This window comes from Pinus tabuliformis, chromosome 3_1, assembly GCF_031772625.1.
Source record: "Pinus tabuliformis cultivar Carrire ecotype Pingquan chromosome 3_1, CPIR1, whole genome shotgun sequence".
In the NCBI taxonomy this organism is placed as follows: domain Eukaryota; kingdom Viridiplantae; phylum Streptophyta; class Pinopsida; order Pinales; family Pinaceae; genus Pinus; species Pinus tabuliformis.
The window spans coordinates 668,432,712-668,447,374 of record NC_142301.1 but is presented as its reverse complement, the minus strand read 5'-3'; the positions used below and the strand labels follow the sequence as shown (position 1 = coordinate 668,447,374).

The 14,663-nt window shown below is 35.6% G+C and overlaps 1 protein-coding gene across 1 annotated transcript in view; it reads left to right on the top strand.

The window, feature by feature from the left end:
- LOC149188869 (uncharacterized) overlaps positions 1-13,791 on the top strand; it is a 73,374-nt gene extending 59,583 nt beyond the window's left edge. Inside the window, exons 2-3 of the mRNA XM_089410070.1 lie at positions 11,886-12,723; positions 13,669-13,791. Of these exons, the coding sequence (XP_089266196.1) occupies positions 11,886-12,723; positions 13,669-13,791 (961 nt within the window). The remainder of the gene's footprint in view (positions 1-11,885; positions 12,724-13,668) is intronic.
- The last annotated feature ends 872 nt before the right edge of the window (positions 13,792-14,663 follow it).

The following is a 14,663-nucleotide window of genomic DNA, read 5'->3' as shown; positions in this document are numbered from 1 at the left end:
GGGGCACCTACCGGGACCAATCCTTCCTCTTCTTTGAAGAAAATCCCAAGTAGGAACTTCCTGAAGCAGGACACACCAGAAGAACAGTCTTGATTTAGCTATCCCTTTTAACTTACATAGCGATTTAGCCCACCAAGCCGGATTCTCCCATCCATTTTGAGACATCATCCATTTATACCCCGACTTTGGAAAATAAAAACCATTCTGGGCAAAGACCCATTTAAGCTCATCCGGAGAATCAGAGACCTGACTGAGGAGTTAAGAAGGTCCCTTTTATACAAGTCCCATTCCCCTAGCCATTCATCATTCAAATTTAAATCTCTTCCCTGAAACCACACTTGACTCTAGATCGTGGAAGCCCGAGGATCAGCCACCTGATTTAATGTGTATAGACCCCTATCTTTTAAGGCCGAAACCAACCCCTGAGATAGAGAAAATCTCTCTGAACAGCCTATCCAGGGGTCGCTACCCAACCTGATCTCAGTTTCGTTCCCCACACTCCAAGCCAATCCCTTCTCTATGACTTTGACAAATGCAACCATATCTTTCTAGACCATCGAGGAGTTTCTGGAAGACTTTTGCGGCAATATGATCCAATCAAGCATTAATAGAGGATCAATATATTTCCTTTTAGACACAGAGGTCCACAGGTTCTTAGTGGAAATGATCCTCCAGGCTAGCTATGCTGCTAAAGATTGGGAGAAGCATGCAAGGTTTTTAATACCCCAGCCTCCCCACTCTTTAGGGCGAGCGATTTTATCCCACACGATCCAAGGGGTAACTTTCTCAGACTTGGACCCTGCCCACAGAAGCCTGATGCATAATTTATCAATTGAGTATAAAATTCCTTTGGGAGCCCATGTTAGACTATCCCAGTAGACTGGGACTGCCATCATAACAAATTTTATTAAAACAAGCCTACCAGCCCTCGAAAGCCACTTGTAACTCCAATGTTACAGTTTGGATTCAAGTTTTGCAAGGATCGAATTCTAATCTTTTATCTTGTAATTGTCAAGCTTCAGAAAGAACCCCAGATATTTAAAAGAATCCTCCAGCGTTTTGACTTCAAAGTTGAGGACCGATTCCACTCTGCACATTAGCTCTCTAGAAAGACATGTGCATGTTAGTGTATATTTTCTCTCATTTATGCAGAGACCACTAGCCTTTAGGAAAAGGTCCAAGATCTTGTTGAGCCTCCTATAGTCCTCGATACTACCATTGCTGAAAAGGATTATGTCATCCACGAAGAGGAGGTGAGTGACCCAGAAATTTTGTGCTACTTTAATTCCTTCGAGAGTCCCCTGTCTTTTGCGTCATGGATCAAGATACTGATACCATCTGCTGCCAACAAAAACAAAAGGGGAGGGAGTGGGCAGCCTTGGCGAAGGCCACGTTCAGGGCTAAAAAAACTGGAGGCTGCACCATTGATTAGGACAGCTATGGATGAAGAAGAAACACAACTCATAACCCATCTTACAAAATCATACCTGAACCCCAGATGAGTTAAAAGAAGCCTAAGGTACAATCAGTTGATTCTGTCATAAGCCTTAGAAAAATCGATTTTCACAACGAGTCCTTTTTTTTTCCAATTTTTAGACTCTGAAGCGTTTCTTGAGCAAATCCTACAACTTCATGAATTTGTTTTCCATCTAGAAAGCCAAATTGCTTAGGGGAAATGTTTCTAGAGAGGAAGGGTTTTAACCTAACGACAATAATTTTTGCAATAATTTTGTAAGCACAAGTACACAGAGAAATGTGCTTGAAATTTCCGAAAGAACCTGGGAGATTAGATTTGGGTATGAGTGCTAGAAAAGTGGCATTGAAAGGATGATATATAGAACCTGAAAGCATGGAATCTTCCACAACTACCACTAACTCATCTCCAATGAGTTCAAAGAAATGTTGGAATAATTCAGCAGTCTAGCCATCCGGGCCGGGGCTTTTGTCCCTTTTCATAGATTTGAGGATGTTTTCAACCTCCTCCTTAGAAGCAGGTGCCATGAGGGATTCATTACCTTCCTCCTCTGTCAGTCTTGGAAAGATCTGGGCAACTCTAATAACTTATGAAATAGAAACTTCCTCTGGTGCCTCGAAAAGATTCTTGAAATAATTGACCCCCAATGAGGCCAAATCTTCAAAAGAACGATCCGTTTCACCGTTGGCTTTCTTCATTTCCTAGATTGTATTAGAGTTTTTTCTCCCTTTGGCATTCTGGCAACCTCCACCTTAGGCTTTTATGAAATGCAATATAGATGGGGCCTCAAAAGGAAACCGTGGTATGGCTGGTTATGGAGGAGTCATAAGAGATGAAAGGGGTTTCATAAAAACCATATTTCATTGTCATTTGGGGAATGCCATCAATAACATGGCAGACTTCATGGCCATGGACCATTTCCTAGAAACCTTGAGGGGCTCAAATTTACATAACATCCTAATTGACGTTGATTACGAATTGATAATTAATTCGGTCAAGAAAATTGGAAGTCTCTCAGCACCAGACAAAGTGTAGAGACATTGGAGATTACTGCAAGTCTATCAATGTATTCAATCCCACGTGGAAAACATGAGAACCCTTACTTTTATCCATGTGCGGAGAAAAACCAACAAATTAGTGGATCTGTTGGCAAACGAAGGGGTGCTCTATTCCAAAAATAATATAAGATATGAATGGATAGGGATTACCCAAGGACATTTGAGGGAAGAATGTTCCAAACAGGTGACCTTAGAAAGAGAGCCCTATCAGAGCAAGGAAAATAAGTAGGATGAAGACTGAGGGAGACAAAGGAGTTTGGGTCCACAGGGGGAAGCAGTATATGGAAAAGTGCGAGCAGGAGGTCAGAGACCCCTCCAAAGTCTGCATTTGGCCTTCGGGCTAGAAATTTCTCTTGGAACTATATAAACTAATGGTTCTCAGGATAGAAAGTATAAATATAAACATGATTAGCTGGGCCAAGGGTACATTTATGGAACCCAATTACATTAATATTAGAATATGGACCCGAATTATGTTAATTAATTGGGACAACGATTCATATAAAATGGTAGCAGGTCGGCTAAATCGCACCAATCCAATGCATTTTGCATGGATAATAACAATAAAGTTAACCAGAAAACTGGACCCGAAATTACTTAGCCAGAAGTTTATTCTAGCTTTCCATCTGATTCAGTGGTTAAGTATTGTGCTAGTCACACGGCCTCATCGAGATTGCGCACATATGGTGGATTTTGAGCAGGTAAAGTGCTCGAGGGATATCTCCCCAGATGCACTCGAAATGATAGTTAATTTCAGTTCATTGGGCTCATTAGGTCCGAGTTAGAGGATAAGGGGTGGGCATGTTTACCACCCAAAATGCTTCACGACTATTAGATCTTTGAAGGAAGATTGTATGGTCTACGGAGAACTTTTGTAATGTATTGTGGGACCTTGGCCTGTTGTTTAAGACATTGTCTTGGTAACAAAGGCTATGGCTGGCTCGAATTTATGTGGGCCACACCTCCCTTGTCTTTAATGTACATTATGTAACTTTTTTAGGTAATTGAATGGAAGGACCCACTCTCGCTTAATCAAAAAAAAAAATATTAATATTAATATTTAGTTTATTATTAATATGAAATTATTAATAATTAATATTAAAGTTTAATAATAATAATAATAACAACAACAACAACAACAACCATAAGAATAATAGAAGTAACAATTCTATGTAAATTAAATGGTATGCTATATAAATTAAATGACATTTACTGAAGAGATACCTATAAAATTAATTCATAATTTAAATTTAAAATACCTATTTTAGGTTATTATTATATAGTTAATTATAATGAATTAATATATAAGTTAAACATATATACATTTCAAAACACACGGAACAAGATTCTTAACCACCATGGAGATTCATGATCTATAAATCGGAATTGTTAATACACCATGAGGAAATGCTATGGAGTATCGCTACCACATGCCCAAAAAACCATATGTCATTTCACATGGAACTTCTTCATATAATATTTATTTTAATTAATCAATTTCAATTTCAATCTTTAATTTGTGTATACTACTAAAAATATTATGGAATATCATATGGAAGCTAAATCTCTATCATTTATTTAATCACTACTAATAATTAAAATAAAACTCTCTAAGCCCTATTCTAAAAATAAACACGCATGTCTGGATAATTAACATTAGTATATATAATGATCATAATATTGTGATATTAAATTCTTAATGCAATTTACATAAATAAAATATAGTTAAAAAAATAATTTCAAATCCATTGTATGTATTATCGGTTAGATTTGATTGAATTCATCTACTCCTTCCATAAAAATATGATTAGCTATCCTCATCCTTGGTCAATCAAAATCAAGATTAAAAAATGTTTAATATTAATACTAATATTGATAGAGTTAACTAATATTAATATTAAGGTTGTGTATATTATTATTATTATTATTGGATATGATATTAGTATTTTTCAATGATCAAATTTGGTTTATGTAAAAATGTAACATTACAAAATTAGTCAACCATGGTTGACTATGTTCAACTATGTTTGACTATGTTTAACTATGGTTAACTATGTTTGGTATGAGACACTCTTAAATATAAATAAAATCTAATCACCTATGACTATTATCAATTAATATTAATAATCAAACATGTTGTGACATTAGAATGGTACATAAATATATCCAACATTGCAATGTTACATTACATTGCAATTTCTCCAATCATGCAATGCGACATTACAATATTATTCAACCATATTTCCTAAAGTTGAGGTTTTTAATATTGATTATAATGGCATTTACTAATGTTTATAAAGATATTTTAATATTAATCACTTTTTTTATACCATTTAGCGCAATGGTTTACTATATTATCATTAGGGTTTATAACTTTATAGTTTATAATATTAATATTTGGGATTATAATATTGGATTTTTTATCTTATGTTTTATAATATTCTGTTCTATAATTGTGATGATGGAATGGTATAAAAATATGTCGAATATCACATGTGAAAAACATTGTCTCAATGTGACAAGAAACCTCATAGTAATTGGCATAACGTTACATTATATTACAATGTATTCTACGTCACAATGTGATATTATAAAACTAGGGTTTTAATACTCGGGTTTACAGTATTAGGATTTATAATATTAGGGTTTAGTATTATAGTTATAATATTGGGGTTTTTAGTATTGAGTTTATAATATTGGGTTTATAATATTGTGTTTAGCGTGAGGCTTCAAAATGTTGGTTTTTTAGTAATACAATTTATATTATTGGATTTAATATTAGGGTCTAATATTGAGATTTATAATGTGAGGTTTTATAATCTTAATCTTAGCGAATATAATATTAATTCTATAGATTGTAATATTAATGTTAGGGTTATAATGCAGGGTTTTATAATCTTAGGATTTATAAAATTTGGTTTAATATTAGGTTGTAATATTGTTGTGTTCGAATGGTACATAAATCTATTTAATTTTTTAGTGTGAGAGGAATCGTCACAATGTGGCAAGAAATGTCCCAATCATTGTTATAATGATTCATTACATCAATTTATTTTATGTCACATTGTGACATTAAATAAACTAGGTTTTAATATTCTAGTTTATAATATTGGGATTGAGATTTAAGGTTTATTATTGTTTATAATATTGGGTTTTCAGTTTGTGATCTTAAGGTTTATAATTATAGGGTATATAATATGAATACTAGGCCCTATAATATTAATCCCATTAGTTTATAATATTATTAGTCCTTTTTGGTTATTAATCCCTTTAGTTTATAATACTAATCCTTAATATGTATAGAAATATATTAAGGTTTATAATATTAATCCTATGGCTTAATAATAATCCTATGGTTTATAATCACTTTCGCTTATAATATTAATCCCTTAGGTTTATAACGTCTTAGGTTTGTACTATTAATTTTAGGGTTTATATTCATAGGATTTAATATTAATTCTAGGGTTTATAATGCTAATATTCCTTTCAGTTTATTAATCCTTTGTGTTTTAATATTAATTCCTTCGATATATAATACTAATCCATTTGGTTTATTAATTCATTAGGTTTATACTATTAATAACCCTTTCGGTTTATTAATTCCTTAGAGTTTATAATGTTAATATTATGGTTTATAAAAAATTTACGATGTTAGGGTTTAATATCGTGATGGTGGAATGCCAAAGAAATGCGTCCATCGCCGCATTGTCAAAAACCTTATCTCAATCTCACAATCAATCTCATAGTAATTCTCACATTGATAGATTACATTGTCAATTATTAATGTCGCAATGAAACATCACAAAATTGGTGTTTAATATTAGAGTTTATAATATTATGATTTATATTATTTTATTGCATTATTAGGGTTTATGATATTATGTTTATAATATTAGAGATTAATATTGGGTTAATGAACATTTTGGAGTTTTTAATATTGAGTTTATAATATTAATGTTAGGGATTATAATATTAATATTAGGGTATGTAATGTTTGGTTTTGTTATGTCAGGGTTTAGAATATTTGGTTTAATATTAGGGTTTAATATTGTGATATTACAATGGTAGCTAAATATATCAAACATTGCATTGTGACAAGCATCACTGCAATGTGAGAAGGAGTGTGACAATTATTATCACACTCATTCATTACATTGCAATTTATCATGCCACATTACGACATTGAACAAATTAAGTTTTCATATTATGGTTTTTAATATTGGGTTTATGGTCTAGTGTTTAGACTATGAGATTACTCGCACCTAGTTGCCTACCTCCTGTACCTAACCCTCTTTCCAACTAATTGCTTATGATTGTTGGCCAATAAACTACTACTTGTACATATATTCCCATGTGAACTTGGTACGATGGCACTCTTCTTAAGATTTATTGTTTTAATGACTTATAAAGGGTTGAAAATCACTTGTTATAGATCTACGACTCTTATCTTTTTGGTATAACGCTAACCGTCCCTAACTGCCTATTTCATTCATGCACTTCATTCTTTTTTCTCTTTGTGGGTGTTGACAGAGCAATGGCTGTTTCTTTTTTCTTTTTCTTTTTTTTTTCTGCTCGATTCAAAACCTAAATAGGCTTGAACCTCCTCAGACTCATTTTGTTTCCGCTGCCACAAGAGCTCAGGTTAACTCTTCTACCTAAGCATACACCGACATCCTCTTTGACGTTAGCAGACTCCCTCACACCTCTATTTTTTGAAACGAGGGTTTGAGCACAAATCGGGTGATGACAAAGTTTGGGTATCCAACTTTGTCACCATCCCATTGGATTTAGGTACCTTCTCCAAGCCTAATGTTTTCGTTAGTTTTCGACCATGCCCTTGCTCATTTCCAAGTTTCATGAGGTGTCATTCGATTTATTCACCATTTTGACAATTACTTGTTTACTAGTGTAGGTGTGGCCCAAGGCATTTCTGAGACCAACATTTTTTCTAGCCTAGAGGTTTCCTCTCTGCAACTAGGTGAATTTTCTTTGTGGCTCCATTTACATGTTTCTGGACTTTGACATTTATTACATCTATTATTCGAACCCAACTAACAATTTTTTCCTCTCTACAAGAGGGTTTCTAATAGGTTGGTTCCGCAAGCTATCTTAGGTAAAAATTGATTGGTTAGATTTTGTTTTCCCTTGCACCCCTATTCACATATTCATTGAAATCTTGATGTTTCTTCTTACCCATAACAGTTCTTCTTTAAGTAACATGGTTTTGGGTTGTCGTTATAGGTAAGCACACTTGAGGAATTCTATTTGGACACTCTGAGAGGGAACTTAGCACACTTCTTTTAACATTTACCTTTTGTTCCTAGGTTGGTGGTCTCTCAGATTTGAACTTCCCCATTCCCCGAGGCTTTATTCTTATGAATATCATTCCTTTTTTCTCTTTTCTACTGGAACATGGTTGAATGTTTATCTCTGGTCTGCATCATTTCATAAAGAATATCTGCGATGGCCCTTGAGCCTTTCATTTGAATGGTTTTTCTTTAGTTTAGTCGATTGACGTCTCCTTGAGTCGACATGCTTGATGCATGACAACGTATTGTGTGTATTTTTTTTGTTCCTTTGTATGGGTGAACTAAATTATTAATTTAACATTCATGGAATGGTGACTACCTTTAATTTTATGGAATCTTTGTATAATGTCTTTCGTTTTCTTATGCCCTCCTACTGGACTGTGTCTCGCCTTAGGCTCATGGGTTGACTTTAGTGGAATATCTGGTGTTTTTTAACTGGAACTATGAACTGTTAATTTACTTTCCCTTTTTTCCTTGCTTTAACGAAATGCGCATAGAACTGGTTCAAGAATGGGTCAACTATCTATGGATTATGCAATGATTCGCATGTTAATTTTCTATGAAGTTCTGCAGAGGTTACATTCTTAGGAAAAAATAATATGTAATTTTTTTATTATCATTAGGCCTCATGAAAGGAAATTAGATCATAATAACAATCGATTTTCAATGAATAGGCTAGGAGTCCCTTGATTCATTAGGGTGTGCTTATTATAGTCATGTAATCAATGATAGTTACGAGGCAATTCCTTTAAATTAACTTTCTTTCTACTGTGTATTTTATTTAAGTATTATCTATCTTAACCACATTTAATTTCTTGTTATTTTCTCCTATCTGAGTGTGTACCCTCATGTAGGAATTTAAAGTAATTTCACCATCTACATTCTTTGTTTCTTACCTGTTGTACATACTATGCTTCATTGATTTCCTCTCTACGACATGCATCGATAGTAGCACGTATGAGCTTACGAGATGATTCACAATAAGTGCATGCAACCTATGCCTTTTAGTTGTTCCCTATGGATGTATGTTTCCACTCATATGTCTTTTATTTATGGTTGTTTATACTGTCTCATGCACCAACTAAATTATTCTAATGAGATACATGTTTTCTTTCTTCACATGGTTTTAAATATTTCATTCAACTAGTATGAAATGCATTTAATCATCTATTCAGTGCAATATAACTCATTATATCACACATGCATGAGATTACGAACATTGACTTGCATATTTGTTTCAGTACCACTACCTGTATCAGACATGCATGAAAATTAAGAACATTCACTAGCATATTCACTACACAATAACTACTTGCGTTGTGCATGCATGAAATTAAGGATTTACGATATATATCCAGCCGTATGTTACCATCCATATATCAAGAAATTACACAATTGTTTGTGGACTAATTATACAATATATTCTCAACACATAGTATTCATCCTATACATTTTATAACCAATATATAAGAACAATCCATCATAACATAATTCACACATTTACTTCTACCAAAACCACATAATTATGAATACTATTAAGATTATGAGTGAGTGCAAGATCCTCTCACCACTTGTTATAGACATTTTTGGGCACTGCAACCCCAATCATAAATGTCCATAAACTAAGGGCTCCTAAGTCCCTAAAGGTGTTGTTCCAACCCCTAAAAGAACAAGGTCAACTCATTACTGTGTCTCCCAGAAGTTTTCCATGAAAAACTACACAGAACTTGTCAAAACTAAACCATTTCACCCGTTCCATGGTCAAAGTGCGTTGCATCCCACCTGATTACACACAGTAGGTGCGATGCATGTTGAAAAACCATTCTATGGGGTGCGATGGGTGAGAGTGGACAAATGGCAGGGTGAATCTCCAAGGTGGAGGAGCATGGAATCTTCCAGAAACTTCTCCTGTGACACTTGCCTCTCTGTATTCGACTAGGGATGAGTAAGAGATCATCAATCTCCAAGTGGAGTCAAGAACTATCAGAGAGAGGACACTAATCAAATCTCAAAAGCTTACTCATTCCCCTTGCAAACATCTATATATGGATCCCTCATCCCAGAGATCCATTGGCTGGAATTTTGTATCTTGTAAGGAAGTGTTGTTGGTTTCTTGGTGCAACATCATAGTGTTGGGTGATCTAAGCTTTTCATGAGGTGAAGAAGGGCTTTCTTGCTGAGAAGATGATGCTGGGTCAGAACAATTGGTTGTAATCCTCTTTTCTCTTTCTTGATTATCAATAAAGCTATTCAAGTTTTCCTCCACATTCTTGTATGATTGATGTTATATTCATTGGTGTGGTCAATGTGTATATGGTCCTATATTGTTTATGATAATAGATCTATGTTCTTGGAGAGTGTTATGTTGCTTTGATTCTACAGGTGCTCTTTGAGGCTAGGTAGATGAGGAAGTGAGTGGCGAAGACTTGTCAGAAGGGGGAGGAATCAAGCAAGGAACTTAGCGCAAGACAGAGGTTGGTCTCCTTATTCCTCTCTTGTCTATTTCTCATAAAGGAAAACGAAAGTAGTTTTTAGTTTGTTTGTTTCTAAGGTAGCTACCACCCTTAGTGGGACTAGCAGCTCTACATAGACACTAGTTTTCCCCATAACAAAATGGTGACTCCACTGGGGAGCGAATAGGTTATTTGTTTATCTACATTTATTTAGTTTATAAACTTACAGACGAAGCCTGAAGTCAAGCCAGCTAGCCTTTGAACTGCATTTTCTATGCAAGTGCAAAGTAGATCAATGCTACTTCAGTCTATCTCTGGGTTTTCTTTATGAATTAAACAATTGATTTACAAGCTCTCTAATTGCCCTTTTGGTGGCTCTAGCAGCCTCATAAGATCTACCCCTGTGATTGATTTACTGATTACCACTTGCTAGGCCTAAATCCCTGAACTAAGATGCAAACTGTGACCCAAAACCCAGCTAAAGTCTCGTCCCTGGTCCATCGCACTGTGTCTTATTTGAAACATGAATGCATCGAACTTCCTGAGTGTAGTACATGCGTTAAATTTTAGTTTCTCTGTGCTACAAGTGCGCTGATCAGACCTCTTCTGTTCTTAGATTTTGGCTTCTGTGTTCATACTTTTCAGCTCTATTCAGGAATTTTGCTACCTGTAGTCAATACACCTCTGTTGAAAACCCCTTCCTTGCGATTATTTCGCCTCCATTGTGCAAAGAACTGTAAATGTTTTTATGTATTTTTGAGTCATTTTCAGTTCTCCTTTACAAAGAAGTAGCATAATTGAATTGTCGTTTCTTGATTTGAAAGTGTCGCAAGTGTCGTTTTCAGTCATAGGAGAGAATCTGATTGTTCTTGATAGTCGATTACACTGTTACTCTTGTATTTGATTTGAATTAGTAGTTTTTCAAGTGTCGAAAGCAACTTTTCAGTTCCAAATAACAAAGTGTCGTCATTGTCCTCATTTTGTTTTGAAAAGAAGCTTGTTAGTAATTGTCGCTTTGAAAAATAATTTAGGTTTGCGCTTAGCTTTGTTTTTATCATTCACACATTAAGAAAGCTAGAAAGAAATACATGCATGTGAATTTTCATTTAGACTGTTTGTTGGTTTGATTTAGGATTGTGCATATAGTGTGTGCTCTCTGTTATTTGTTGAAAGAAAATCATCTCTCTTTCCTTAGTAGCTAGGATTTTCATTGCAAAATGAAGATTAAATCACTGTTTATCATCTTAGATTGCATTTTAGGAATTGTACATCTACATCACGTGGTGAACCTGAAAGGAAAATTTCTTAAGAAAGCTCAACTATAAAATAAATTTAATGAATCTAAAAACGCTTTGGAACCTGTTAGACTCCGTCTCATGTCAGAGATTGATTCTTCTTCAAAACCCTGTTTCGAAGAAGAAATCATTAATGTGTTGTTTAAATTTATGTGATTTATCTCTAGCTCTTCAAAAGGGAGCAGTTTCCTCAGCTCTTATCTCTGCAAAAGCACAAACACAATTCAAAACATCATCAGCCATCAGAGGCATTACAGTAGTATCTCATTCTGCACTGAAATAAGATTTGGGAAAAGGTCCAAGGGCTTATCTGCTTCCTGGGGAAAGCCCAGGCGTAGATCGTTCACTTTCTATGTCAATGCAATATTCTGGAGGAATACTCAAAGGAGACACTTGGTAGAGCCACAAGAACGTGATTTTCTTATCAGCACTGAGCAAATTATTGATCCAATGATAGAGGGAACATCCAATGGTGGGGATGCATCTCGGAAAATCTCTATATCAGTAGTGTCATCCATCTCACAAGTTTCTTCAGAGGATTGGGATGCATGTGCTATAGGTGCCACAGGCCATACGAAACTTAATCCATTCCTTACTCATGCTTTTCTTCAAAGCTTAGAGGATACAGGGTGTGCTGTTCAGGAAACGGGATGGTTACCTCAGCACATCACTGCGACTGATCAAGATGGTATTGTGCTAGGTGTTGTTCCACTTTATGTAAAAAGCCACTCATATGGTGAATATGTATTTGATCACTCCTGGGCCGATGCTTACTATCGGTTTGGTTCTTCTTACTACCCAAAGCTACAGTGTTGTGTGCCATTTACGCCAGTAACAGGTCAACGGATACTAGTTCGTGATACTTGTTACAAGGATCAGATTTTTGACAAGCTTCTGATTGCCTTGAAGCTACTTACTGATAAGTTGCAGATGTCATCACTACATATAACATTTCCTACAAAAGAAGAATGGGAGAAAGTGAGTCAATTTGGTTTTCTACAAAGGATTGGAATGCAGTACCATTGGAAAAATCGTGACTATAAGAGCTTTGATGATATTTTAATGGACTTGAAGCAGAGCAAAAGAAAAACTATTCGGCAAGAGCGCAAAAAGATTCTAGCTTCAAACTGGAAGGTAACATCTTCACAGATATTAACACAAACTATTCGTTTGAGGAACCCAAATGTTCGAACACATGGGGAAACAGGGTGGATACAAAGAGATTTGATAATACAAATGTGAAGTGCATGTGCGGTATTTCAACTCCAAACAGCTGTGATGGTGATGGGATTCAAGATCACCCCTCAAGTTATTTTCATAAGGAGCAAATGATTTCTGAAAAATACTCGGATAGACTATCAGAAGAAGAACGACAAAAACTTCAGTGTTCTTTGCATTTCAGAAATTTATATACAGAAGATGTTTTGCTTCATGGCAACCTTTTCATGCTAGTTAATTGTCTCGAGTCAAAAGAATTATCAGAGGAGATATTCAGAAGGAAGAACTCAGACCTCTGTCAATATACCTGAGGAATTTGAAACTGCATCTCAACATAATACCAGTGCATAGCAGGCAAATGATCTTCCCCATTTGAGATCAGAAAACAAATATTTCTCGGAAAAAAGGTCGAACAACAATTCTAGAAACAAGAGGGATATGATTATGGGCAGCCACCAAGCTTTCAGATATGATAACAGAAGTAATTATGATGAAGGTGAGCATGGGGGCCATAATGAGAGGCATCATACATCAAGGTCATACTATAAAGATGGAGGAAATCGAATACCACGCAGTACACATCCTACAAAAGAGGGTGAAAGGATTTGCTGACCAAAAGCGACATACAATAGAGGAGGTTGGTGAACACTCTGATGTCGAAACAAAGAAGAAAAACCTGCCTAGTATTTTGGGTCCAGGACCAACAGAACTGAGGTTTCAACAGCCCATTGATAATCAACAAGACTTAAACGATTGTAGACAAAATGAGAGAATCTTGGATTGATTTGCCTAATAGTTTCAATGCATCTTAATTGAAAGGGAGATATATCAAGCTGGCAATCTTTACACTGCTGTAAATAGGCGGCCACAGAGTGTGAAAGTCAATATAATCCAATCGCACGCAGTTCAAATATCTGGGCTGCCTGGGGTGGTAGTCGCTCTCAGTTTGTTTTAATTTACACAGGCAAGCGGGGTTCTCATTAGATGTATCGAGCTTCACTTTTAAAACTAGAGTTATTCCTTTGTGGGCATTCTGCAAATCAAATTTATTCATGTGTATTTCCGTCTCTATGCTATTACTCTTCTGGATGGTAGTGCGAAGGTGTGTGCGTATGGTTCGCAAGTATTACCATATGAGTCCTATGCTAGGCCCGAAAATGGAGTAGCGCCCCTCCTCTGCACAGCTCTATACCAAGAAAATCACTTTCAATGTAAACAGATGATGAATTTCAGATCACGGGGAGCCTGAGACAGACGGAATTTCGTTCCATGATTTCCGCCAGCGATTGATCCTTTGGAGATTTTGTGGGCGATGTGGCTCTTAGAAGGCGGATTATGGGCTTTTGTTGATGCCACCATATTGCATGTGATTGGGTGTGTTGGAATTCGATGGTGGCATATTATAACTCTGGCTTGGTCATCTTTGGTGTCGATTTCTAATTCTGGATATGGCTGTTCATCAGACGTGTAACAAATCTGTAAATACCCTTTTGATCCATCGACCAAGTGCGTCCATAGAGGAGAGAATTCCGAAAGCAGGTGGCAATCTATGACAAATGGCAGCTTTGAAGATTCCTATTTCAAAACAGTTTGACCAGCAACCTTCACAACTCGACACCTTGTGCAATTTGATCCCGATTTGGTCTATTTTTTGAATATTAATTAGTTTTAATTCCTAGAGGTCAGTTTTCGGTTCCTAGAAGCTAGTAACAGCTTGAGCATGTAATTGGTATTGAAGCAATACTTTGGATTTTTTTTTTAGAGGGAGAAAAGAGGAGAGTTTTTTCTGAGCGTTGGGAGCTATTGGAGAGACAGAGAGCTTTTTATTGTACAGTCCATGAACAGGGATTTTTAAT